This window comes from Camellia sinensis, chromosome 3 (genome assembly GCF_055761805.1).
Source record: "Camellia sinensis isolate YWXY chromosome 3, ASM5576180v1, whole genome shotgun sequence".
NCBI lineage: Eukaryota > Viridiplantae > Streptophyta > Magnoliopsida > Ericales > Theaceae > Camellia > Camellia sinensis.
The window spans coordinates 134,535,602-134,560,952 of NC_138963.1; the positions used below are offsets into that span (position 1 = coordinate 134,535,602).

General features: G+C 45.1%; 1 protein-coding gene across 1 annotated transcript; it reads right to left on the bottom strand.

Annotated features, from left to right (window-relative positions):
* Positions 1 to 1,294: 1,294 nt before the first annotated feature.
* LOC145821845 (uncharacterized) lies at positions 1,295 to 3,112 on the bottom strand. Its single transcript, XM_082918419.1, has 2 exons — positions 2,298 to 3,112; positions 1,295 to 1,928 (listed from the first exon to the last, which is right to left on the bottom strand). The coding sequence occupies exons 1-2, from the start codon at positions 3,110 to 3,112 to the stop codon at positions 1,295 to 1,297; spliced, it is 1,449 nt and encodes a 482-aa protein (XP_082774545.1).
* Between the last annotated feature and the right edge of the window lie 22,239 nt (positions 3,113 to 25,351).

Consider the following 25,351-nt stretch of genomic DNA (forward strand, 5'->3'; position numbering starts at 1 on the left):
AGCACGTAACCCCATCTCACAACCAGAAAAGTAGATGTTACTCTTACTGGGATTAGGGGTAAGGCGAGAAAGGTTGGACAATTCCTCAAGGCCATCCATAATAAGCTTAACAGTGGGCACATCACCTCTGCTAAAGATCATAAGATCATCAGCAAAACAGAGATTGATAATTTTAGTCTTCTCACATCTCCAATGGAACTTAAACAACGGATGCGTAGACTTCTCAGCCAAGATTTTGGCAAGAATCTCCATGGCTAAAACAAATAAATAAGGGGACATAGGATCACCTTGTCGTAAGCCTCTAGCCCCCTTGAAGTAACCATGGAGGCTCCCATTGATACAAATTGAAAAAGAAGGGCTAGTGATACAAGCCTGGATCCAAGAAACCATAATAGGGGGAAAGGCCATAGCCTTAAGGATGTTAATAATGAATTCCCATCTCACACTGTCATAGGCTTTCATGATATCCACTTTCATGGCACACTTCGGGGTAGGGGACTTCCTATGGTACCCTCTCATAAGCTCTTGAGATAGGAAAATATTGTCAGATATTCTCTAAACTTGAACAAAAGCTGACTGAACGGGATCAATAAGATCAGGGAGAACAGTTTTAATCCTGTTAGCAATGATCTTGGCAATGCATTTGTAAATAGTATTACAGCAAGAGATGGGTCTAAAGTCACCCACTTTAACAGGGTTAGGGACCTTAGGGATAAGAGCAATAATGGTACTATTGACTTCGGGGAGAAGCTTACCAGACTCGAAAAAAGGTTCTTATAGCTTGAATGACCTCTCTCCCCACAATATCCCAAGGGCTTTTGAAAAAGCCAGCTGAGAAGCCATTAGGGCCAGGGGCCTTATTGGCTTTAAGAGACCAAAACGTATCCTTAATCTCTTTGTCAGTCACAAGGCTAGCCAGCAAAACCAATTTGTCAACAGAAATCTTGGACTTAACCAGAGACTGGATTCTATCATAACCATTATAATGGTCATCAATAGGAGTGCCAAATAAACCAGAGAAAAAATCTGTAAATGCATTATGGATGTCCTCGGGTTTTGAAGATTTTTGGCCATCCATCATCTCCGGGCTCAAGATTTTACCCCTATTAATGTTACCCTTAATGGTTTTGAAAAAAAAAAACTGCTATTTCTATCTCCCTAACTCTGCCACTGAACTCTAGATTTCTGGTGAGCCAGACTCTCCTCAACAGCCAAAAGATCCACATGTTGTTTTAAAGATGGTTCTCTCAAGTTTTTGCAAAGAAGCATTACTAGGATCCTTGTCCAACTTCCATTAAGCGGAGAGGAGCTCAGACCTAGAAGCATGGACTCTGGTAGTAATGTCACTACAGTCTTTCTTGTTCAAAGCCTTTAGTGCAGGTTTCAGATTTTTTAAATTCTGACACACTCTAAACATACGGACACCCTGAATGTACTGGTTCCAAGTTGTAGAAACCACAGAACCAAAGTCCTCATGATCAGCCCAGAAATCAAAATATTTAAAGGGTTTCTTAAATGAAGTCACCTTATCATAGACATTTATCACTGCAGGAGAGTGATCAGATATGCCAGAAGGTAGGAAGGTGGCAAATGAGGCCAGGAAAGGATCCAGCCAAGCCTCATTAACCAAAACTCTATCGATCTTGGAAGCAATATAATCCCCACTAGTTCTTTTGTTAGCCCAAGTGAATGGGCAACCTCCATAAGAGAGACCAACTAGCTCAGCTTGCAAAATATAGGAGTTGAATTCCTCTTTATCCTTAGACCAACTAGCACAGCCCCTAAATTTCTCATAAGGGAATCTGATAGCATTAAAGTCCCCCAGGATAACAAGAGGGGTTTTGGACTGAGCTTGGGAAATAGTAACCATGTACTCAAAAAATTCTTTTCTAACATCATGTTTATTCTCAGCGTAAACAAAACAGACTCTGAACATATAATCCGAAGATAAACCATGCACTTCACAAAAAATATACTGGTCAGAGGCATGTAACATTTTAACATTGCAAAAAGTTGAGTCCCAGCAGACATAAATCCACCCAGTTTTAGAAGGTTGTGAGTTTGTCAAAAAGGGCCAATTGTTAACACCAGATAAAAAAAATCTGATGTTCATTCAAAGCTTTTATTTTAGTTTCCAAAATACCCAATATTTTAATATCTTCATGTAGCAAAAATTTTCTAACTTCTCTATGTCTATGAGGATTATTAAATCCTCTAACATTCCAAGATGCAATTTTTAGAGACATTAGAAACAGCAAAAATTCAGAAACCCACAAACCAGCTAAGACTGGGATTACCTGCGCTTCTTCCTTTGGCTTTTGTTGCCCTTACCAGAGGAGTTACCTTTTACATTAGAGCCAGTTTGGGCTTGTTTGTCAGTTTGAGTACTGCTTGGGGTCGATCCCACTAGTTTCTCCACTCTAGCCAGCAGATCTGTATCATGTGGAAGGGCAAAGCTTGTAATTTCAACTAATTCCTTCTGTAAAGCCTCCAGTCCATCCATCTTACTTTCCTTTAACTCTCCACCCCTTGTGCTCAACTCATCACTGTGAGTTTGGTCAGAAATCTTCTCCCCAGGCTCCACCTGAACTAGCACTTCTTGTTGACTTTGCCCCTCCTCAAGCTTATGCAAACCATCCTCCTGAGGCTCCTCTTGGTTTACTGACTCTGTAGGAGGATCTGGAACACCCACCTTCCTCTTACCCTTAGCCATGACAGTTTCCCAACCAGGATCCAGATTATTTTCAATTTCTTTTTGGAGGTTGATTAAAGCAGCAACTTGGGTTTTCACACATCTGGATGTATCATGCCCAAAAGCAATGCAGTGCTCACATTTGGGGGGTAAGCCTTGATATTCAACCTTGATGACAGCATCTACACCTTCACAGTTCACTTTGAACATCGCTGGTAAGTTGGATGTTGCTTCTATCTCGACACAAACCCTAGCGAAGGACACCTTACTACCCTGTTCTGTGAGTTGGTCCATAAATAAAGGAACACCTACAGCACTTGCGATATGGCTTAAACTATCACTGTCCCAATACTCGAAAGGGACATTGAAGAATTTAGCCCACACAGGAACCTTGGTAGCTTTATCCTTTGTCAGTCTCATCATACGGGTCCATTTCTTCAGGAATAGGTTAAAACCACCAATATACTAGGGCCCTCCCTCAAGAACTGAGTTACAGCATTCTGGGTTATCAAAGATAAAAAAAAAACTAAACCCTTCTGTAACAAGCCCGCCGGGGGGGGGGGGGCCTCGCTACAGCTCGGACTCGATTTTGTAGTCACGGTTCTAAGTCTGAACCAAAGAGTCCAAATCCGGCAAATCGTTTTGAGAAAACAGATTTTTTGAAAGAAGTGCCAAACATGGACTGCTTTGCCAGATACAGAGTCGCCACCTAAATATTTTATTTTGGGAAATTTAGGAAACCCTGACTCGTTGCCAAAGGCCACGTGTCCGTCATCACCAAAGTTGCCTCGGCTCGGGAACTTGGGTACAATTGGGGAAGGCCACTTCGTGAGCACCCCCGCTCGCCCGATCAAAGATCGGCCTCTACTAACCGTGATATCTATTTTTGAAAACATTGTATGTTCTTATTCCGGTTATTAGCCTAGGTTACTATGTGATGCGCACAGCATACAAGTATAGACTAAGTCGCCTGAATTGGAACAAAACATTTCATGTTTGTTTATTTGAAAGATGGTTTGCTACTCGCAAGTAGGCTTAAAATGCAGATTTTGCCACCCGCAGGTGGGCTTAGAAAAGATGATTTTGCCACTATTTAGTGGGCTTAAAACAAACAGTTGATGATTTATTCCAATCCAAGTAACCCAACCTTCACCCACAGGCATTCAGGCAGTTATATCACATAAGCATATAGCCTCATGGTAAGCATGCTATTCATGGCAATCACTCACACGCATGCAAGGATGCTAAAGCATAAAACTCACCGGGTACTCCAAGCCAAAACAGAATTTACATTAGAAATCATGCATGATCCTAAGTATACAGAAATGCCTAATGCAACACATGCAAAATGCAACTATAGCAGGCTCGGCTATTCTAAGATGGCATATGAAATGCTACAGCTAACATGTATTCAACTTGGAAATTCAAATACAAATGCAGTTAGTATGATGCGCCGAGCCCGGTGCATGCAAAACGGATGAATGATGCAAACATGCTGTCATACTGTATGCTAATTGAAATATGCCCTAATCTAGCCATCATAAGCGGATAAATAAAAGGGAGAAAGACGTGGGGTTGGAAGACATACAACACACACACACACACTTATTACAGTTGTGCCCTCGCGCAGAGGGTCCGAATAAATATACAGTCCCGAATAAAAGAATATTACAGTCCAAATATTACAGTCCGAATAATATACAAATTCCTAATTAATTAACAAATTAACTAAGAAAGCTGTAAAACTGGCGGGCAAGCCAGGGACCGCCTTACTTCTGATAAATGATGTATGCCTGGGCTGCCTTGCGCGGAAATCCACTGGGATGCCCCAATTAGCCTCTGTTTAGCAGTTATTCTTGGAAAGCGTGCCAGACTCCGAAAAGTTACTGATTCTTCATTTTGCTGCAACAGAGAGCAGGAAAGGGGCATAGCAATGTATTTTCACAGATATATGCATGCCTCGATCCTCGTGCCACCAATCACGCATATCGATGCATGATAGCAGAGGGGTCGAAATGTGCAACTCAATATGGAATGAATGCACACGAAAACACAACAAAACCTAACTCCATCATGGGTAATCCGGAGTGTTGGTGACTAGGGAATTGAGATACATTCCGTCACTCGGAGTACGAAATGCACCTCGTTTCCCGTGCCCGGGCTAACTCCTATTCCGAACACAATGCGATATGCATGACATGCATGAATGCAACTAAGATACAGCCTAGCATGCACAATGCTATGAAAATGAGATGTCTCGAAGTGCGTGCGCACGGGCACGCAAATCAAGAAAATACATGAATGCGATCTAAGATACAACCTAGTATGCACTATGTTATGAAAATGAGATGCCTCGAAGTGCGTGCGCACGGGCACGCAAATCAAGAAAATGCATGAATGCGATCTAAGATACAACCTAGTATGCACAATGCTATGAAAATGGGATGCCTCGAAGTGCGTGCACACGGGCACGCAAACCGAGAAAATGACATACGCAATGCAAATGGCATGGGATGGCACATAGAATGTAACGTGGACTTATACTAACATGAGAGAGCCTCAGCCGCACTCACATAAGAAGCCGATGGATGAAAATGAAGTGCCTCGAAATGCGTGCACACGGGCACGCAAACCGAGGCAATGGCATACGCAATGCAATGGCATGGAAATGGCATATAGAATGCAACATGGACTTATACTAACATGAGAGAGCCTCAGCCGCACTCACATAAGAGGCCGATGGATGAAAATGATGTGCCTCGAAATGCGTGCACACGGGCACGCAAACCGAGGCAATGGCATACGCAATGCAAATGACATGAGAACATGATATGGGCTTATACCAACATGAGAGAGCCTCAGCCACACTCACATAGGATGCCGGTGGATGAAAATGATGTGCCTCGAAATGCGTGCACACGGGCACGCAAACCGAGGCAATGGCATACGCAATGCAAATGACATGAGAACATGATATGGGCTTATACCAATATGAGAGAGCCTCAGCCACACTCACATAGGATGCCGATGGATGAAAACGAAGTGCCTCGAAATGCGTGCACACGGGCACGCAAACCGAGGCAATGGTAGAATGCGATGCAAATGACATGAAAACATGATATGGGCTTATACCAACATGAGTGAGCCTCAGACACACTCACATAGGATGCCGATGGATGAAAACGAAGTGCCTCGAAATGCGTGCACACGGGCACGCAAACCGAAGCAATGGCAGAATGCGATGCAATGACATGAAATGGAAAGCAATCATTCTAATGGAATTTTAGCACTAAAATATGGGGGGAAACAGTCCCGAAATGAGGCGAAATGACACCAAATGCATGAAATAGTCCCGAAATGCGAATTTAGGCACCCGAAATGGCCTATAGCTATGCCAAACATGCACAATATGGACATGTAATGCAAAGACAGAAGCTAGGCAGTCCCAAAAAAGGCACTTTCACAGTTATAAACATGGCCAAACAGCAAGCATAGGTAGGGCAAAAATGGCATGCAAGAATAGGGGCCAAGAGAGGGGTAATGAAGCAAGTGATATAAGAAAAATTCAAACTGAAAATTTTCCTTCTACAACATTGAAGAGGGACCAAAAATATGAATGTTTACAGTATATGGCAAGCCTCAAATCAATATACAAACATGCTAAAAAAAACGGCACAAGATTGAGGCTCAAAAGGTGCTATAACATGAGGTATACAAAACATTCATCAAACAAGAAAAGACCCTTAATAAAACATGTTCAGGGGGTCAAAATATAGCCATTTTTAGTTCGGATAAAAGTCCAAAAACAGCAACATCAGGGGCTGCCAAGGCATACAAAAATGGGACCAAAAAGAGGATATAAAGGGAAGTACAACATGGAAGTCTCAAACAGTGTTGATCCCTTCTTCAATGTTGAAGAGGGGCTCAAAATAAGCCTACTTACAGTTCATGAGAAACTCCAAAATAGATCACACATAGGCTAGAAAAAGCATGCAAAATATTGACATACAAAGAGGGTATTGAAGCAAGTGCACGATGGAGGGCTCAAACAGGGTTGAGCCCTTAATGAGAAATGAAAATGAGCTCAAAAAAATGACCTTTTCAGTTTTGGTCGGAGCTCAAATGTACAAGAAAGAGAGGCTAAGAAATGTTGCAAGAAATGAGCTAAAAAGAGAGAAATGGCAACTCACCCTTGAAGATCAATACTCTAGCAACTTCTTGGACCAAATTTGTTGCCTCTAAGCTGCTGGAATTCCTCTCCTTGCTGCTGAGATGGAGTGGTGGTGGTAGAGCTTGGTGGTGATGAAGAAAACAATGTGTAGGACTTGGAGTTTTCAAGCAAAATGAGAGGGATAGAGGGAGAATTATGTATCTAGCCTTGAAGAGCAAATTTTCTAACCCCTAAATGTGATGCCACCAGCTGGTTATATGGAACAAAAATAGGGTGTAAAGGTGGGGGGAAAAGGAGGCAAGCTTTCCCCCACAAAATATCCCCCGGATTGGGATATTTTCTGGGGGAAACAGCTGCACAGCTGTAAAGTACCAAGCATGAGGAACATGGCCGGCCCCTTACTTTTGCTGCAGGTGGCCGGCCGGCCACCCCCCCTAGCCGGCCGGCTAGGGGTCAAAAAGGTCAACTTCAATTAGTGGTCGGCCACCACAAAAAGGTGGCCTCTTAGGTCTCCTCTTCACAACCCTGTGGTTCGAATTTGGAAATTCTAAAACCGGAGGGAGAACAAGCCATTTTGAGGAGGGGTTCAAAAGGTTCAAATGGAATTAATGGCCGGCCATAAACTTTTAGGGTCCTTCCATGTGTGTACATCACAAATATGTGGTTTGTGGTTGAAGAAAGTGGCTCCCAGGTGTTCAACATTGGCTCGGAAGGAGGGGTTCAAAAAGGTCAAGAAGCATTAGTGGCCGGCCATGAACTTTTAGGGTCCTCCCATGTGTGTACATCACAAATATGTGGTTTGGGTTTGAAGAAAATGGCTCCAAGGTGTTCAACATTGGCCCGGAAGTGCGAAAAACGGGCGTCGGAGGGCGCCGGAGGAGTAAAAAACTGGTTGTTGAAACAATTGCTGGCCTTCCACCCTTCCATGACCTTCCTAGTGATGAAACAGAGGTACCTGCCAAAAACGAATGAAAACCGATGCAAAACGAATGTTCGGGGGCCAAAACACGCAGTTCGGGGCCTCGGAAACTGCCCGTTAAACACCGAAAGTGGCGTTCGGCCACGAAGTGGGTTTCTCAGACCCCAGTGTCCCTCAAAAGGGAGAAAATAAGATGTATGCCAAAAATCAGAGCAAATGGAGATGGTTAAGCGGTCCCGAACCGAGGCACACGGCCAACGGTCCCGAAAAACCAAAAACCGGACTCCGAAATGGGCAAAATGGCGTGCGGCCACAAAATGTAGCCCACGGCCACTGAGAGATGGTCTACGGGACCTCTCCCTCCCCTCGAGAAAAGAAACAGAGAAAACCGAGTCTGGTTCGCAAACCGAGACAAGGCACAGAAGAGGGTTCGGAAATCCGGAGGCGGGGCTCGCAGCCAAGACTCTGAAACTTCTGAACGAGCACATTATGCAATATCACCAAGTGCTCAACTGGTGACGCCTGAGTCTCAAGGTCGGTCAAAAATGGGGTGTCTACACCTTCCCTATTGGCTAACACTTCTTTCAACCCTTTAATTTTCCATAGACCAAAGGCACTGTTTCTCAAATAATTATAGGATACCCCTTTATCAAGAAAATATCCAACCAAGCAAGAGTCCCATTTTTCTAAAGGGTTAGGCCGTGGGGGTAAGTTCACACTAACATAGCCCTCACTATGAATAGGAGGAACATACCTCAAAGGGATACTAGATCGAGTAGATGAAGCAACCACATCTGCCCAGGTTCTTGTTTCTTTGCCTTGACCTCTACCTCCCCCTTGTCCTCTACCCCCCTTCCGCCTCTGAAATTAGAGATGCCCCCCCTTCAGGGATACATCTCCTCTCAACCTCTTTCATCGCTAAAATCAGGGATAGGAGGCTCTTCAGTTACTTGTACAACTTTGTCAGGAACAATGTTCACATCTGACTCCTTTTCTGTAGGCAGATCAACCTTGGATTCACCATGGCCCTTGGCTTCGTATCTGTTTTGAGCAACCAATATGCTATCTGGGAGATTTTGGAACATAGGAGTGTCTACATCCATCTAATCCGATCATCGAGAAGACGATTGAGACCCATCTAGGATGATAGGTGTCATGATCAACGGAGAAGGATCTTTCATCCTCACCAATCGATCTGCAACTCTATGGATGTCTGAATCCATCATACGAGCCTATCGATCTGTTTGGTTTAGGGTTTTCTCCACTCCCTCAGTGTCATCAATCTACCCTGGAATCAAAACATTCCCTTAGATTTTCTCCTCAGTTGCGTCCATTTGTGCCTCACTCAAAACTTCGAATTTGTTACTCACAAACCCTAGGTTATCACTCACGTTTTTCAACTTTGAATCCTCCCTTATCGGATCACTAACCCTTAAACTCGAAAGTCTCTCAGAAAAAGGCAAAGCATTAACTCCAAACATCGTATTCAGTGATAGATTGAAACCATAGAAACAACCTTTTCTAGAGAGATGCTAGAGCTTCTCACTCCAACCCATTTTTTTTTCAAAGGCCATTTTCACATGAATGGATGGGCCGAAGGCCGTTTTTACATGAATGAATGAATGAGCCGAATGTCGTTTTGACAAGAATGAATGAATGGGTCGGAGGCCATTTTGACAAGAATGAATGGATGGACCCGAGGCCGTTTTGACATGAATGAGTGGGCCAGAGGCCGTTCTGATAAGAATGAATGGATGGGCCAGAGGCCGTTTTGACAAGAATGAACGGATGGGCCAGAACCCGTTTTGACATAAATGAATGGGCCAGAGGCCAGTTTGACATAAATGATTGGGCCAGAGGCCAGTTTGACATAAATGAATGGTTTTCCATGTATCTATGCTGTGAAAGTACATAATGCACCCTTCTCACATCATCAACTGGGAAGAAATCCAACTCAATGAGGACGCTACCTTTGAAGAGGGACCTGTAGCAATTATAGACAGCCAAGAAAAGAACTTGTGAGGGAAGACAATTCACCTTCTTAAGATACTCTAGCGTCACCATGGTATTGAAGAGTTCACCTGGGAACGTGAAGACGCGATGCGGGCAAATTATCCACAACTATTTGAGACGTAAGTGTAGACACCCCATTTTTGACCGACCTTAAAACTCAGACATCACTGATTGAGCGCTTGGTGATGTTGCATAATGTGCTCGTTCAGAAGTCTCAGAGTCGCGGCCGTGAGCCCTGCCTCCGGATTTCCGAACCCTCTTCTGTGCCTTGTCTCGGTTTGCGAACCAGACTCGGTTTTCTCTGTTTCTTTTCCTAAGGGAAGGGAGAGGTCCCGTAGACCATCTCTCAATGTCCGTAGGCTACATTTGGTGGCCATAGGCCATTTTTCCCATTTCGGAGTCCGGTTTCCGATTTTCGGAGCCGTCAGGCCGTGTGCCTCGGTTCGGGACCGCTTAACCATCTCCTTTTGCTCCAGTTTTTGGCATACTTCCTATTTGCTCCCTTTTGAGGGACACTGGGGTCCCGGAAACCCACTTCGTGGCTGAACGCCACTTTCGGTGCTTAACAGCCCATTTTCGGGATCCCGAGCTGCGTGTTTTGGCCCCCGAACATTCGTTTTGCATCGGTTTTTGCTCATTTTTGGCAGGTACCTCTGTTTCATCACTAGGAAGGTCATGGAAGGGTGGAAGGCTAGTAATTGTTGCAGCAACCAGTTATCTCTCCTCCGGAGCCTCCCGGCGCCCGTTTTTCCAACTTCCGGGCTAATGTTGAACACCCTAGGGTTAGTGTTGCCAACTTTCAACCACATACCTGTGATCTACACACCTTGGAGAATCCAAAAAAGTCATGGCCGGCCACTAATTGTTCAGGCCATTTTTCTCACTTGGCCGGCCGGCTAGGGGGGTGGCCGGCCGGCTAGGGGGGGTAGCCGGCCGGCCACCTGCAGCAAAAGTAAAGGGCCGGCCTGCTTCCTCACTGTGTGCACTTTACAGCTGTGTAGCCCTTTCCCCCAGATAATATCTGTATCCGGGGGATATTTTGTGGGGAAAGCTTGCCTCCTTTATGCCCCACCTTTACACCCTCCTTTTGGTCCTTATAACCAGCTGCCAACATGCATTATAGAGGTTAGAAAAATTGTTCTTCAAGTCTCCATACACAACTCCATCTTCATCCTTCTCAATTATTTGAAAAACCCTAAGTCCCTAACCATCATTCCTTCTACACCACCAAGCTCTACCACCACCACCTCATTTCCAGCAACAAGGAAGGTTTCTCAAAGGCCAAAGAAGCTGCAAATTCATCCAAGAAGCAACAAAAGTTTGAGTCTTCAAGGGTAAGTAACACTTTTACCCTTTTGACCCTTTTTCCTGATCTATCTGTAAGTCTTCTATGCTTTTTGTTTCAAGCTCCGGCCCTAACTGAAAAGGGGCCTATTTTGAGCTCATCTTCACCTTTCATTAAGGGCTCAACCCTGTTTGAGCCCTCCATGACACACTTGCTTCATAGATCTCCTTATATGTCATAATTTTGCATGCTATTTTTGGTCCATGAGCAATTTATTTTCGAGCATGTTGTAAACTGATGTTAGGCTTATTTTGAGCCCCTCTTCAATATTTAAGAAGGGCTCAACATTGTTTGGTGCCTCCATGTGTCACTTGTAGTTATATCCCTTATTTGGCCCCATTTTTGCATAAATTGGCAGCCCCCTTTACTTCTGTTTTTGGACCTTGGTCCGAACTGAAAGTGGCCTTATTTTGGCCTATACTTCATGTTTCATTGACATTTTTGTTCTGTTTGGTGATTATTTTGTATACTTCATGTTATAGCCATTTTTGAGACTTATTTTGCATCACATTTCTATCATGTTTGTATACTGATTTTGAGGCTTCCATGTACTGTAAATGTTCATATTTTTGGTCCCTCTTCAGTGTTGTAGAAGGAAATTTTTCAGTTTGGGTTTTTCTTATGTCACTTGCTTCATTACCCCTCTTTTGGCCCCTATTCTTGCATGCTATTTTTTCCATACCTATGCTTGCTGTTTGGCCATGTTTATAACTGTGAAAGTGCCTCTTTTGGGACTGTCTAGCTTCTGTCTTTGCATTGCATGTCCATGTTGTGCATGTTTGGCATAGCTATAGGCCATTTCGGGTGCCTAAATTCGCATTTCGGGACAATCCCATGCATTTCATGTCATTTCGCTTCATTTCGGGACTGTTTTCCCCCATATTTTGTTGCTGAAATTCTGTTAGAATGATTTCCATCCATTCCATGTCATTTCATCACATTTTATCATCGCCTCGGTTTGCGTGCCCGTGTGCACGCATTTCGAGGCACCTCTTTTTTATCCGTCGGCATCCTATGTGAGTGTGGCTGAGGCTCACTCATGTTGGTATAAGCCCATTTGTCATTTCATCGCATTTATCATCGCCTTGGTTTGCGTGCCCGTGTGCACGCATTTCGAGGCACCTCTTTTTTATCCGCCGGCATCCTATGTGAGTGTGGCTGAGGCTCACTCATGTTGGTATAAGCCCATTTGTTGTTTTCATGTCATTTCATCACGTTTTATCATCGCCTCGGTTTGCGTGCCCGTGTGCACGCATTTCGAGGCACTTCATTTTTATCCACCGGCATCCTATGTGAGTGTGGCTGAGGCTCACTCATGTTGGTATAAGCCCATATCATGTTTCCATCTCATTTTCATTGCATTCTGTCATCGCCTCGGTTTGCGTGCCCGTGTGCACGCACTTCGAGGCATCTCATTTTCATTGCATTCTGTCATCGCCTCAGTTTGCGTGCCCGTGTGCACGCACTTCGAGGCATCTCATTTTCATTGCATTCTGTCATCGCCTCGGTTTGCGTGCCCGTGTGCACGCACTTCGAGGCATCTCATTTTCATTGCATTCTGTCATCGCCTCGGTTTGCGTGCCCGTGTGCACGCACTTCAAGGCATCTCATTTTCACAGCATTGTGTATGTTAGGATTGTATCTTAGTTGCATTTCATGCATATCATGCATATTGCATCGTGTCCGGAATAGGAGTTAGCCCGGGCACGGGAAACGAGGTACATTTCGTACTCCGAGTGACGAAATGTGTCTCAATTCCCCGGTCACCGACACTCCGGATTGTCCATGATGGAGTTAGGTTTTAGCTGTAATTTCATGTGCATTCATCCTATATTGAGTTGTGCATTTCGACTCCTCGGCCATCATGCCTCGGTATACGCGATTGGTGGCACGAGGATCGAGACATGCATATATCTGTGCAAATACATTGTTATGCCCCTTTCCTGCTCTCTGTTGCAACAAAATCAGGAATCAGCAACTTTTTGGGCTTGGCGCGCATTTCAAGTACAGGTGTAAATAGAGGCTAATTGGGGCATTCCGGTGGATTTCCGCGCAAGACAACCCGGACATGCATCATCCATCAGAAGCAAGGCAGTCCCTGGCTTGCATGCCAGTTTTATTTGCTTTCCTAGTTAATTCATTAATTAATTAGAATTTTGTAATATTTTGAACTGTAATATTCTTTTATTCGGGACTGTAATATTTGGACTGTATTATTTATTCGGACCCTCTGCGCGAGGGCAAAACTGTAATAAGTGTGCGTGAGTGTGATGTATGTCTTCCAACCCCACGTCTTTCTCCCTTTTATTTATCCGCTTATGATGGTTAGATTAGGGCATATTTCAATTACCATACAGTATGACAGCATGTTTGCATCATTCATCTGTTTTGCACGCACCGGGCTCGGCGCATCATACTAACTGCATTGTATTTTCAATTTCAAAGTTGAATACATGATAGTTGTAGCATTTCATATACCATCTTAGAATAGCCGGGCCTGCTATAGTTGCATCTTTGCATGTGTTGCATTAAGCATTTCTGTATGTTTAGGACCATGCATGATTTCTAACATAGTTTCCGTTTTGGCTTGGAGTACTCGGTGAGTTTTATGCTTTAGCATCCTTGCAGGCGTGTGAGTGACTGCCATGAATAGCATGCTTACCATGAGACTATTTGCTTATGTGATATAACTGCCTTGAATGCCTGTGGGTGAAGGTTGGGTTATCTGAATTGGGACAATTCATCAAATGTTTGTTTTAAGCCCACTAGATAGTGGCGAAATCATGTTTTCTAAGCCCACTCGAGGGTGGCAAATCCACGTCTTAGCCTACTTGCGAGTAGCACCATCAAACCATTTTCAAACAAACAAACATGAAATGTTTTGTTCCAATTCAGGCGACCCGGTCTATACTTGTATGCTGTGCGCATCACATAGTAACCTAGGCTAATAAACCGGAATAAGAACTCACAATGTTTTCAAAAATTGATATCATGGTTAGTAGAGGCCGGTCTATGACCGGGTGAGCGGGGGTGCTCACGAAGTGACCTTCCCCAATCGTACCCAAGTTCCCGAGCCGAGGCAACTTTGGTGATGACGGACACGTGGCCTTTTGGCACCGAGTCAGGGTTTCCTAAATTTCCCAAAATAAAATATTTAGGTGGCGACTCTGTATCTGGCAAAGCAGTCCATGTTTGGCACTTCTTTCAAAAATCAGTTTTCCTAAAACGATTTGCCGGATTTGGACTCTTTGGTTCAGATTTAGAACCATGACTGACGAAAGTCGAGTCCGAGCTGTAGCGAGGTCCCCCGCGGGCTTGTTACAGTTTCTAGCGACTCCGCTGGGGATTTAGAGAGCTTGACTCGAACTCATGATATATGTTTTTGACTACACTTGTGTGATTCTTTGCATTGCATTTGCATTGGTGCGCCTAGGACACCGTGTTTGCCATCTGCTATTCCTGAACGGTTTGCCGGAGGCTTGTCTTGTCAAGGCATGACCATAAGGCTGACCGGTTGTGGGCTCTACCAGTATGGGAACACAAACCCCGGTTTTACCGGGGCACCTTTTTTGACCATTCGACCTAGTGCATATTCGGATCCATAGTGACCATTCCAAACTAAGGACAGGTTGCTTACCCGATATAGGTTGTTTGAAACCGCTGCGTGCGTAGTGAAACCCTAGCTCCTGACAAAATAGGACAGGGAAACCCTACCCCTCTATAGGGGTGTTTTGGCTCTCACTTATCTGTTATGTGCTTTAGAGTGCGTCTCTACAGGAATGCATGTATCAGTGTATGAGTTTGGGCATCAGGCCTGCGGGCACTAGTTTGCGAATTTGGGCATCATGCCTGCGGGCATTACTATCAGTATTTGGGAGTCAGCTTTACCTGTGGGTATCAGACTCAGATTTTGAGGCCGAATTTTGGGCAGAATTCAGTAGACGGCACACTCATTCAACTATGCTCGTATCTGTTCAGGTGAAATCAGGCTGAGGTGCTGTCTGTTTTCTCTTTTGCTAGGGTAGTCTTGGAACTGTCGCTTCAGAAGGCTCCGATATCCCCCGAGGTTCATCGAACTTGTGCTGATAGACTTTGCCAGGTCAGAGATTCAGTTCAAGGGGAATCAGTGTTCCTTCGCTGAGGTAAGGCAAAGGAGGGCCAGATAGGGTTCATTTTGTTCATCTGATCCGACAGTCACCAGTCACATCATCAGCAGACCTGTGATGGCACAGGGTTCGGAAGAATTTGTGGCCGTGATAGCAGCGCTAAATCAGGGAACTGCTATGCAAGCTGAGACCAGTATTGAAACGCAGCGCCCATCTGGGGCGTCTGCCTCACATCTAGCTTTGGGACCCCAGCCGAACTTTGACCCAATTCCGCCAGTTGAAGACTTGCAGTGTCTGAATCCTCGAGAAGGGTTGGCTCAAGCTCAGGTGCTCAGACCCCTGGTGCAGCCTAATGAGAGAACTCAACCCTTTCATGTTGATGAGTTCAATCTGACTACAGTGAAAATTGCAAACCTTGAGAAGCAATTCAAAAAGGCACATGGCCTTAACTCCATTCCTGGCATTGAGGATGGGCACACCGAGGCCTCCATCCGACTCCCAGACAGATTCAAAATTCCATATATCGACCGTTTCGACGGGTCTGGAGATCCAATGGTACATATCCGACTTTTCTTAGATGTCCTGAAGCCGATGGGTCTGACTAAGCCACAGAAACTCTCTCTGTATGGAAGAACCCTGTCGGGTGTAGCAGCTACTTGGTATACCAAATTGGAGGATACAGTGAAGCAAAACTGGGAAGAACTGGCTGAGGCCTTTGTCGATCAGTATTCCTACAATACCCAAGTTGAAATGACCATCCAAGAGCTCGAAGCAACTCGCCAGAACCCAACAGAGCCTTTTGTAGAATTCATTGCAAGGTGGAGAGCAAAGGCAGCACAAATGACAGATCGTCGCCCTTCTGAGAAGGATCAAGTGCAGATGATGGTCCGAAACCTCGAGCATGACATGTTGCAAAAGTTGATAGTCGCTCCACTATTCACTTTCAAAAATTTGCATGAACTGGGGGTTCAAGTCGAGAATGCGTTCAACAGCGGGATCATTCCCAGGACAAGGGAACTGACAAGGAAGGTGATTTCAGGGAGTACCAACGCTGGTAGTAGCGCTATTCCCAAACCCACCGAAATCAATACAGTCGCCACAGCCGACCCTTTTGCCAAACCAAGCCTACAAACAGCTGGCCCAGCCCGAGCTCAGGGTAGAACTTTCACCCCCCTCTATATGAGCCTGACTAGCACACTAAAAGCCTTGATGGAAAAAGGGCATCTCAAACCCCTCGATCCTCAACCTCTTCCCAACCCACTCCCAGCCAGACATAACCCCTCCAAGTACTGTATGTACCATCAGCAGCGCGGTCATGGCACCGACCGTTGCTACCGCCTTCGTCATGAGGTCCAAAATCTCATCGACAACCGGACGATAGCTCCACCTTCAAACCCCAATGACCAAACATCTCCTGCCTACCTCAATCACATCCACATACTGCCATCCACCTTCGACCCCAGCATATACATCACCCCGGCCCATCTACCCAAGCCTGAGGTGTTTATCCCAGAAAGCATGGACTTATGCATGATGGGTGCACCTGAACCTCAACCATCTCAAACCCGTGAACCCACTACTTCTGAGTTGATGGGAATGATTAAAGATCTTCAAAGAACCGTGACGAATCTGGCCTCCGGGACATTGGCTCCATCATCGACCACACCACATACCGGGAACTTCATGTCAAAAGGCTCCCCGATGTTGGGACGGGCTGCATTTGAGGAAAGCCAATCCCTTGGTAAAGTGGAGGCGAGTGGAAAGAACAAGGTAGGGGCGGGTATGGATCCCCATGAACATCTTCTGTCCGTTGTTGAGGCTTTGAAAGCCGAAGGACTGAACAAACAGCAAGTCCTCGCAGTTGTTACAAAAACTGTGGATGACACTTTCGCCACTCAGAATAAAAGCAGTCTGAATCAAGGGGCAAGCCAGGAGAAGGGCCTTTGTATGAGGAATGTTCCTTTCAGCCCTAATCCTCGACTCGGAAGAGATCGGCAAACCAGGCCAGCACCTGCCAATCCCTTTGCTGGTGCGCCCAGTAAAAATCCACAAGCCCTGAAGTACCAACCCCGAGGTCGGAGGGTCTTCCATGCCCTCTATATGCCTTTGTCCAAAGCTCTCCAAATCCTTGTTGGACAAGGCCACCTCAAACCCCTTGAGCCTCGGCCTCTCCCGAACCCTCTTCCGGCTACACATGATACTACCCAGTACTGCGCGTACCATCAACAAACTGGCCATACTACCAACGCCTGCTTCCGTCTTCGCCATGAAGTACAGGATCTATTTGACAATGGGGTCATTCCCGCACCAGGTCCTGCAAAGTCTATCGGCACTTGATCAGTGAACTTGTAGGGGATAATGTGATGTGATTGGAGGGATGAACCACCTGCGGGCAGCGCTCAGTTTACTCCAGATATGGTGGATGGCATGCACTGTTTTGAGCATTTGCGAATGCCGGTTTCCGACTCGGGTATTGGGTCAGTCCTGTTGTTTCATTTTGAGTCTGTCTTTTTGTTTTGAGTCAGTCTTCTTCTTTTTTTTTTTTTTTTTTTGGATCTGTCTTGTTGTATCAAGTCAGTCCTGTTGTACAGGAGTCGGGTGATTCCGGGGGGGGGGGGGTGTTACCTCGGGCGTCACCATTTTGTTTTGTGTTTGTCTTTTCATTTTGTTTTGAGTCTGTTTCTGCCAGGGAGCCAGTTGTACCAACAGATTTGAATGAAACAGCAGTAATTTTTGCACTTCTGTGTTCACTTCTGCCGTGTGCTAGTTGTGACGAAATCTGAATGAAATGGCAGTACATTCCACCTGCTCTCTTGTGCCCCAGAATCATTGCATCGACCTAAGTTTTCCAAAACTTTTTGAACACTGCAGTGAAAACGAAGAGGAAGGGATTCCTCGGGTTTTGCACAACTTTGGTCAATTAAGAGAAAGAGAGGCATGCTAAGCCCTTAATGATATGAAATCATGCTTGTTAGCGTGAGTACTGAGAAGGACCCTAGCTTGATCCAGACTGGTTTCACACTATCTTCAGCGCGAGCGATTTGTCGCTTTCTTGAAAACTTTCAAAAACAAAATATTTTGCGCGGTCCTGCGAAGACCTGTGTGGAATCGCTCCTGAGATTGTGCAGCCGAGGATCGCTCTCAGCCTCGAGACTCAACCCCTTTGCTTCCAAACCTTGAAACTTGAATTCAGAAGGTTCAACGGTCAACTATGATGTGAGGCCTGTGTGACCGGATTTGAAGCAGCCCTCGAACAAGAGGCCAAGAAAGTCAGATCAAGAAGATCAGATCTCATTAGAGGAAGCTTACAAAGCAAAACAGCAGCCATTCTCCTAGATTCAGATGACTTCAGGATCTCAAAACCATTTGACATGGACAAAGCTACACTTTTACCCTTGAGAGGCTCGCTGGGCCGAAAACCCGAAAGGGCGACCCAGGCAAAAGTTAGAGCAAGAGAAAAATACAAAAAAGAAGCAATACAAAAAATGCAAAAGAAAACAAAAAGAGAACAAAATGAAGAAAAATGCAAAAAAAAAAAAAAAAGAAGAAAATCAAAAATCAAAAGAAATAAAAAGAAATGAAAAGAATTGAAAAGAAAAGAAGAACAAAGCTCGCAAGGTCGAAAACCCGCAACGGGCGCCTTGGCAAAAGTTAGAGCCTAAAAAGGAGAGGTTAATACCCGAGTGTACCTTAACCCCCGAACTACGTGAGGCTTGATTCCCATCTTTGGGATACGTAGGCAACTTCATTCTGAGGTCCAGCCGTAAAACACTTCAAATTCGATTGTGTCCATGTAATGGTTTTGATCATCTTTGCCTTCTCTGTATCCGAGAGTCGGGTTGTGTTCGTCACTCTGAGGACTGCCTACAGTGTGCCGCGGCGCCATTTAAACAAGGGGCAACTTTCTGTTGCCATTCAATGCGCTACGTTGCCATCCAAACAAGGGGCAACTTTCCGTTGCCATTCAATGCACCGCGGTGCCGTTCAAACAAGGGGCAACTTTCCGTTGTCATGCAGTTCCCCTCAAGCAAGGGGCAATCTTCCTTCGAATCCGAAGTTGTGCATCTCAAGAGTAGGTTCCGTGCTCGTTGGGCAGTGGTCGTTTGCAAAAATAGTTTTTGAGAATTTTTACTAGGGTTGACTAAATCTTCTCGAAAAGTATCCCATTTTCAAAACTGGACCACTTCTTGGACCCAAAAAAGGAAAACTCTCAGTGCTCACAGCCTAACTTGCATGATTTTAAATCAGAAAATCGAACAAGCGCGTTAATCTAACTCTCATTTTGGTCAAAATTTTTTAGGAGAAAACTAAAACAAGAATGGTCAAAATGATGAACTAGGGGCACAGTTGAGTCAGGCTTCCTGTCTTTCCCATTGTCAACATACTTGCCAAGAAGGGCACTCTACCTGCCAGAATAGGGCACAACTGAAGTTAACAACAAAAGGCTGAAAGCTCTCTCATCCTCCAAGCAACGAGGTATCAAGCCAAGTGCGAAGCACGAACTAGAATGGGACAAGATATTCCACTTCATCATCTGGACAGATCTTATCACGTCCAAGCTCCCCAGTAAAGCATCATCAACTGATGTTAGCTGCGGATTTGCCACACACCCAGTTGTAGCGCAACCCCTCTGCGGGAGAAACTCATTGCTATGAGCAGAAGAAAGAGAATCTAGCAGAACGCTAAGGGCGCGAGCCCACAATTTGTTGTTCGTCCATCAACCACCCAGGGGAGGGATGAAAAACGAGAGATTGAAGAATAGAGAGATGTACGATGAGAGAAAAAGTAAGAAAGGGGCTTTTTCAAAAAAAAAAAAAAAAAAAAAAAACAGAGCTTGAGGGCCGAGTGATGTGAGAACTACAAATAAGAAAGGGTGGGAAACACTACCCAGTGAAACAAGCTCCCTGTGCACGCCTGAGTGTCGTGTCTTTTTGTTTTATCTCGATTCTTGTTTTGAGTCGTTTCGAGTGTTACTCGATGTGTCTAGGTTGCGTGCCTTTTATTTCCTTGTTGAGATGTCTTGCTGTGTTCAGTCGTAGGTTCGATACCCGGTCAAAAGCTCATTTATCAATTCAAAAATAAAATCGTTTTGCGCTCCGAGTGCCGTGCCGTTCTCCACATCTGTGCAAAACAAGATTCGTTCTTTCATAAAACCGCAGGGTTCAACCCAGGTCATGCGAGAACAGCAAAACAAGGACCTATTTGAAGCTATATGGGTTCCGGACTACAAAGCAAAAAAAAAAGAGGAAATTTTGAGCATCTGAGTGTGTTTCACCTTCAGAAAATTCTGAGATCGCATTCCATATGTACCTCTTTAGGCCTTGCCAGTGCCCTGAAGAATGAGTGTGCCTCTACTCCAAGCTTAAGCATGCTTCAAGTCAGAACGGCAATTAAAGCAGCAGCAGTAGATGTTATCTCTCGCCAATATGAACAGGGTGTGCCCCCTTTTGAACTGAGTGTGTTGCAAAGTCCTCTAAGAGGTAAATCAGGGGCACCAGAGTACATATTTGATACTCCTCTACTACATAGAATATGAATTTTCATTGTTGCATGCGTGCCACACATCGTTATGATTCATGCATAGAATATGCTTGCTTTCGATTTTGCATAGAATATGCTCCTGTTTCTTGCATAGAAAATGCTCATATCTTTTGCATAGAAAATGCACTCTTCCATACTCGCATAGAAAATGCACCTCATTTGCATAGAACATGCATTTCAATCGCGCTGTTTAGCGTATCGCACTGTTTAGTGCATTTCAATCGCGCTGTTTAGCGTATCGCACTGTTTAGTGAATTTCAAATCAATCGCGCTGTTTAGCGTATCGCACTGTTTGGTGCATTTCAAATCAATCGCGCTGTTTAGCGTATCGCACTATTTAGTGCATTTCAAATCAATCGCGCTGTTTAGCGTATCGCACTATTTAGTGCATTTCAAATCAATCACACTGTTTAGCGTATCGCACTATTTAGTGCATTTCAAATCAATCGCGCTGTTTAGCATATCGCACTGTCTTGTGCATTTCAAAATCACTCGCGCTATTTTGCGTATCGCACTGTTTTGTGCAGTTTATCGTTCGCGCTATTTTGCGCATCGCACTGTTTTGTGCGGTTTACATTTCGCGCTATTTTACGCACCTCACTCGCACTGTCTTGTGCATTTCAAATCACTCGCGCTTTCTTGCGCATTGCACTGTTTTGTGCACCTTACTTGCATTTTGCACGCATTCCATCGCGCTATCTTGCGCATCTCACCTGTACTTGTTAGTGCATTGTATCGCGCTATCTTGCGCACCTTATCTGTATCGCACTGTTTTGTGCATTCACCTTGCTCGTACTGTTTTGTACACCTTTAGCATCGCACTATTTTGTGCATCTGTTTAGCACTGTTTTGTGCATTCACTCTGCATCGCACTGTCTTGTGCACTCCCCGGTCTAGGAGACCTTAAATCCTGCATCTTTATTCGCACTATCTTGTGCATTCCTGGTCTAGGAGACCTTAAATCCTCTAAAGGTGTAATTCCTTTGGTGTTTGTCGTGCCCGAACGACTTCCGGTGGTCCGGTATGGCCACCTACCTGTGTTTGCAGTGAGTTCCTAGGAGACCAACTGCGACGGTGGAAACTAGAGTTCGAATGGCTCATGCCTAGAACACAAAGGTTCGGGATTTCCGTGACTAAAGTCTGGTTTAAATACCCAGAGGCGTGTCCTCGGCTTGAAATCTGTATGGAAGCCCCATAGGTTGAGATAGCGTGTATGCACCTCAATTCTGGATACTGAACCAACCTAGTCTGTCACCCCGTTGGAGAATAGGGAAAGCTGCGACCATGGTCAGGGAGAAAAGTTGTACCTGCAGTTCAACCAAAACGAAGCGGAAGATCCCCAGCAGCATGAGGTAAGTCATTGCCAATTGCCCCTGTAAGGTACCTTTACCTCTTAGCTATTACATTACATTTTAGCCACTACGTTACAGTGCATTGCATGAATCCCCAACTTTCAAATCGGCTTCGCGTAGCGTATAAGTCCAACTTTCAAACCGGCTTCGCGTAGTGTATAAGTCCAATTATCAAACCCGGCTTCGCGTAGCGTATAAGTCCAATCTTCAAAATCTTGTTGCATATCATTTTGCATTTTGCCCCCTTTGCCTGCGGGCATGCCTGCGAGCACATCTCTGTTTATTTTGTACGTTTGTCTAAGTCTTCGGCCTTGTCAAAAATGGGTCGTCTCTGGGCTTTGACATTCACTCCCGTCACTTGTGACTTCCGAGTTCTGTCAAAGAGGGGCAACTGTAGACACCCCATTTTTGACCGACCTTAAGACTCAGACATCACCGATTGAGCGCTTGGTGATGTTGCATAATGTGCTCGTTCAGAAGTCTCAGAGTCGCGGCCGTGAGCCCTGCCTCCGGATTTCCGAACCCTCTTCTGTGCCTTGTCTCGGTTTGCGAACCAGACTCGGTTTTCTCTGTTTTTTTTCCTAAGGGAAGGGAGAGGTCCCGTAGACCATCTCTCAATGTCCGTAGGCTACATTTGGTGGCCGTAGGCCATTTTTCCCATTTCGGAGTCCGGTTTCCGGTTTTCGGAGCCGTCAGGCCGTGTGCCTCGGTTCGGGACCGCTTAACCATCTCCTTTTGCTCCGGTTTTTGGCATACTTCCTATTTGCTCCCTTTTGAGGGACACTGGGGTCCCGGAAACCCACTTCGTGGCTGAACGCCACTTTCGGTGCTTAACAGCCCATTTTCGGGATCCCGAACTGCGTGTTTTGGCCCCCGAACATTCGTTTTGCATCGGTTTTTGCTCATTTTTGGCAGGTACCTCTGTTTCATCACTAGGAAGGTCATGGAAGGGTGGAAGGCTAGTAATTGTTGCAGCAACCAGTTATCTCTCCTTCGGAGCCTCCCGGCGCCCGTTTTTCCAACTTCCGGGCTAATGTTGAACACCCTAGGGTTAGTGTTGCCAACTTTCAACCACATACCTGTGATCTACACACCTTGGAGAACCCAAAAAAGTCATGGCCGGCCACTAATTGTTCAGGCCATTTTTCTCACTTGGCCGGCCGGCTAGGGGGGGTGGCCGGCCGGCCACCTGCAGCAAAAGTAAAGGGCCGGCCTGCTTCCTCACTGTGTGCACTTTACAGCTGTGTAGCCCTTTCCCCCAGATAATATCTGTATCCGGGGGATATTTTGTGGGAAAAGATTGCCTCCTTTATGCCCCACCTTTACACCCTCCTTTTGGTCCTTATAACCAGCTGCCAACATGCATTATAGAGGTTAGAAAAATTGTTCTTCAAGTCTCCATACACAACTCCATCTTCATCCTTCTCAATTATTTGAAAAACCCTAAGTCCCTAACCATCATTCCTTCTACACCACCAAGCTCTACCACCACCACCTTATTTCCAGCAACAAGGAAGGTTTCTCAAAGGCCAAAGAAGCTGCAAATTCATCCAAGAAGCAACAAAAGTTTGAGTCTTCAAGGGTAAGTAACACTTTTACCCTTTTGACCCTTTTTCCTGATCTATCTGTAAGTCTTCTATGCTTTTTGTTTCAAGCTCCGGCCCTAACTGAAAAGGGCCCTATTTTGAGCTCATCTTCACCTTTCATTAAGGGCTCAACCCTGTTTGAGCCCTCCATGACACACTTGCTTCATAGATCTCCTTATATGTCATAATTTTGCATGCTATTTTTGGTCCATGAGAAATTTATTTTCGAGCATGTTGTAAACTGATGTTAGGCTTATTTTGAGCCCCTCTTCAACATTGAAGAAGGGCTCAACATTGTTTGGTGCCTCCATGTGTCACTTGTAGTTATATCCCTTATTTGGCCCCATTTTTGCATAAATTGGCAGCCCCCTTTACTTCTGTTTTTGGACCTTGGTCCGAACTGAAAGTGGCCTTATTTTGGCCTATACTTCATGTTTCATTCACATTTTGTTTTCTGTTTGGTGATTATTTTGTATACTTCATGTTATAGCCATTTTTGAGCCTTATTTTGCATCACATTTCTATCATGTTTGTATACTGATTTTGAGGCTTCCATGTACTGTAAATGTTCATATTTTTGGTCCCTCTTCAGTGTTGTAGAAGGAAATTTTTCAGTTTGGGTTTTTCTTATATCACTTGCTTCATTACCCCTCTTTTGGCCCCTATTCTTGCATGCTATTTTTGCCATACCTATGCTTGCTGTTTGGCCATGTTTATAACTGTGAAAGTGCCTCTTTTGGGACTGTCTAGCTTCTTTCTTTGCATTGCATGTCCATGTTGTGCATGTTTGGCATAGCTATAGGCCATTTCGGGTGCCTAAATTCGCATTTCGGGACAATCCCATGCATTTCATGTCATTTCGCTTCATTTCGGGACTGTTTTCCCCCATATTTTGTTGCTGAAATTCTGTTAGAATGATTTCCATCCATTCCATGTCATTTCATCACATTTTATCATCGCCTCGGTTTGCGTGCCCATGTGCACGCATTTCGAGGCACCTCTTTTTTATCCGCCGGCATCCTATGTGAGTGTGGCTGAGGCTCACTCATGTTGGTATAAGCCCATTTGTCATTTCATCGCATTTATCATCGCCTTGGTTTGCGTGCCCGTGTGCACGCATTTCGAGGCACCTCTTTTTTATCCGCCGGCATCCTATGTGAGTGTGGCTGAGGCTCACTCATGTTGGTATAAGCCCATTTGTTGTTTTCATGTCATTTCATCACGTTTTATCATCGCCTCGGTTTGCGTGCCCGTGTGCACGCATTTCGAGGCACTTCATTTTTATCCACTGGCATCCTATGTGAGTGTGGCTGAGCCTCACTCATGTTGGTATAAGCCCATATCATGTTTCCATCTCATTTTCATTGTATTCTGTCATCGCCTCGGTTTGCGTGCCCGTGTGCACGCACTTCGAGGCATCTCATTTTCATTGCATTCTGTCATCGCCTCGGTTTGCGTGCCCGTGTGCACGCACTTCGAGGCATCTCATTTTCATTGCATTCTGTCATCGCCTCGGTTTGCGTGCCCGTGTGCACGCACTTCGAGGCATCTCATTTTCATTACATTCTGTCATCGCCTCGGTTTGCGTGTCCGTGTGCACGCACTTCGAGGCATCTCATTTTCATT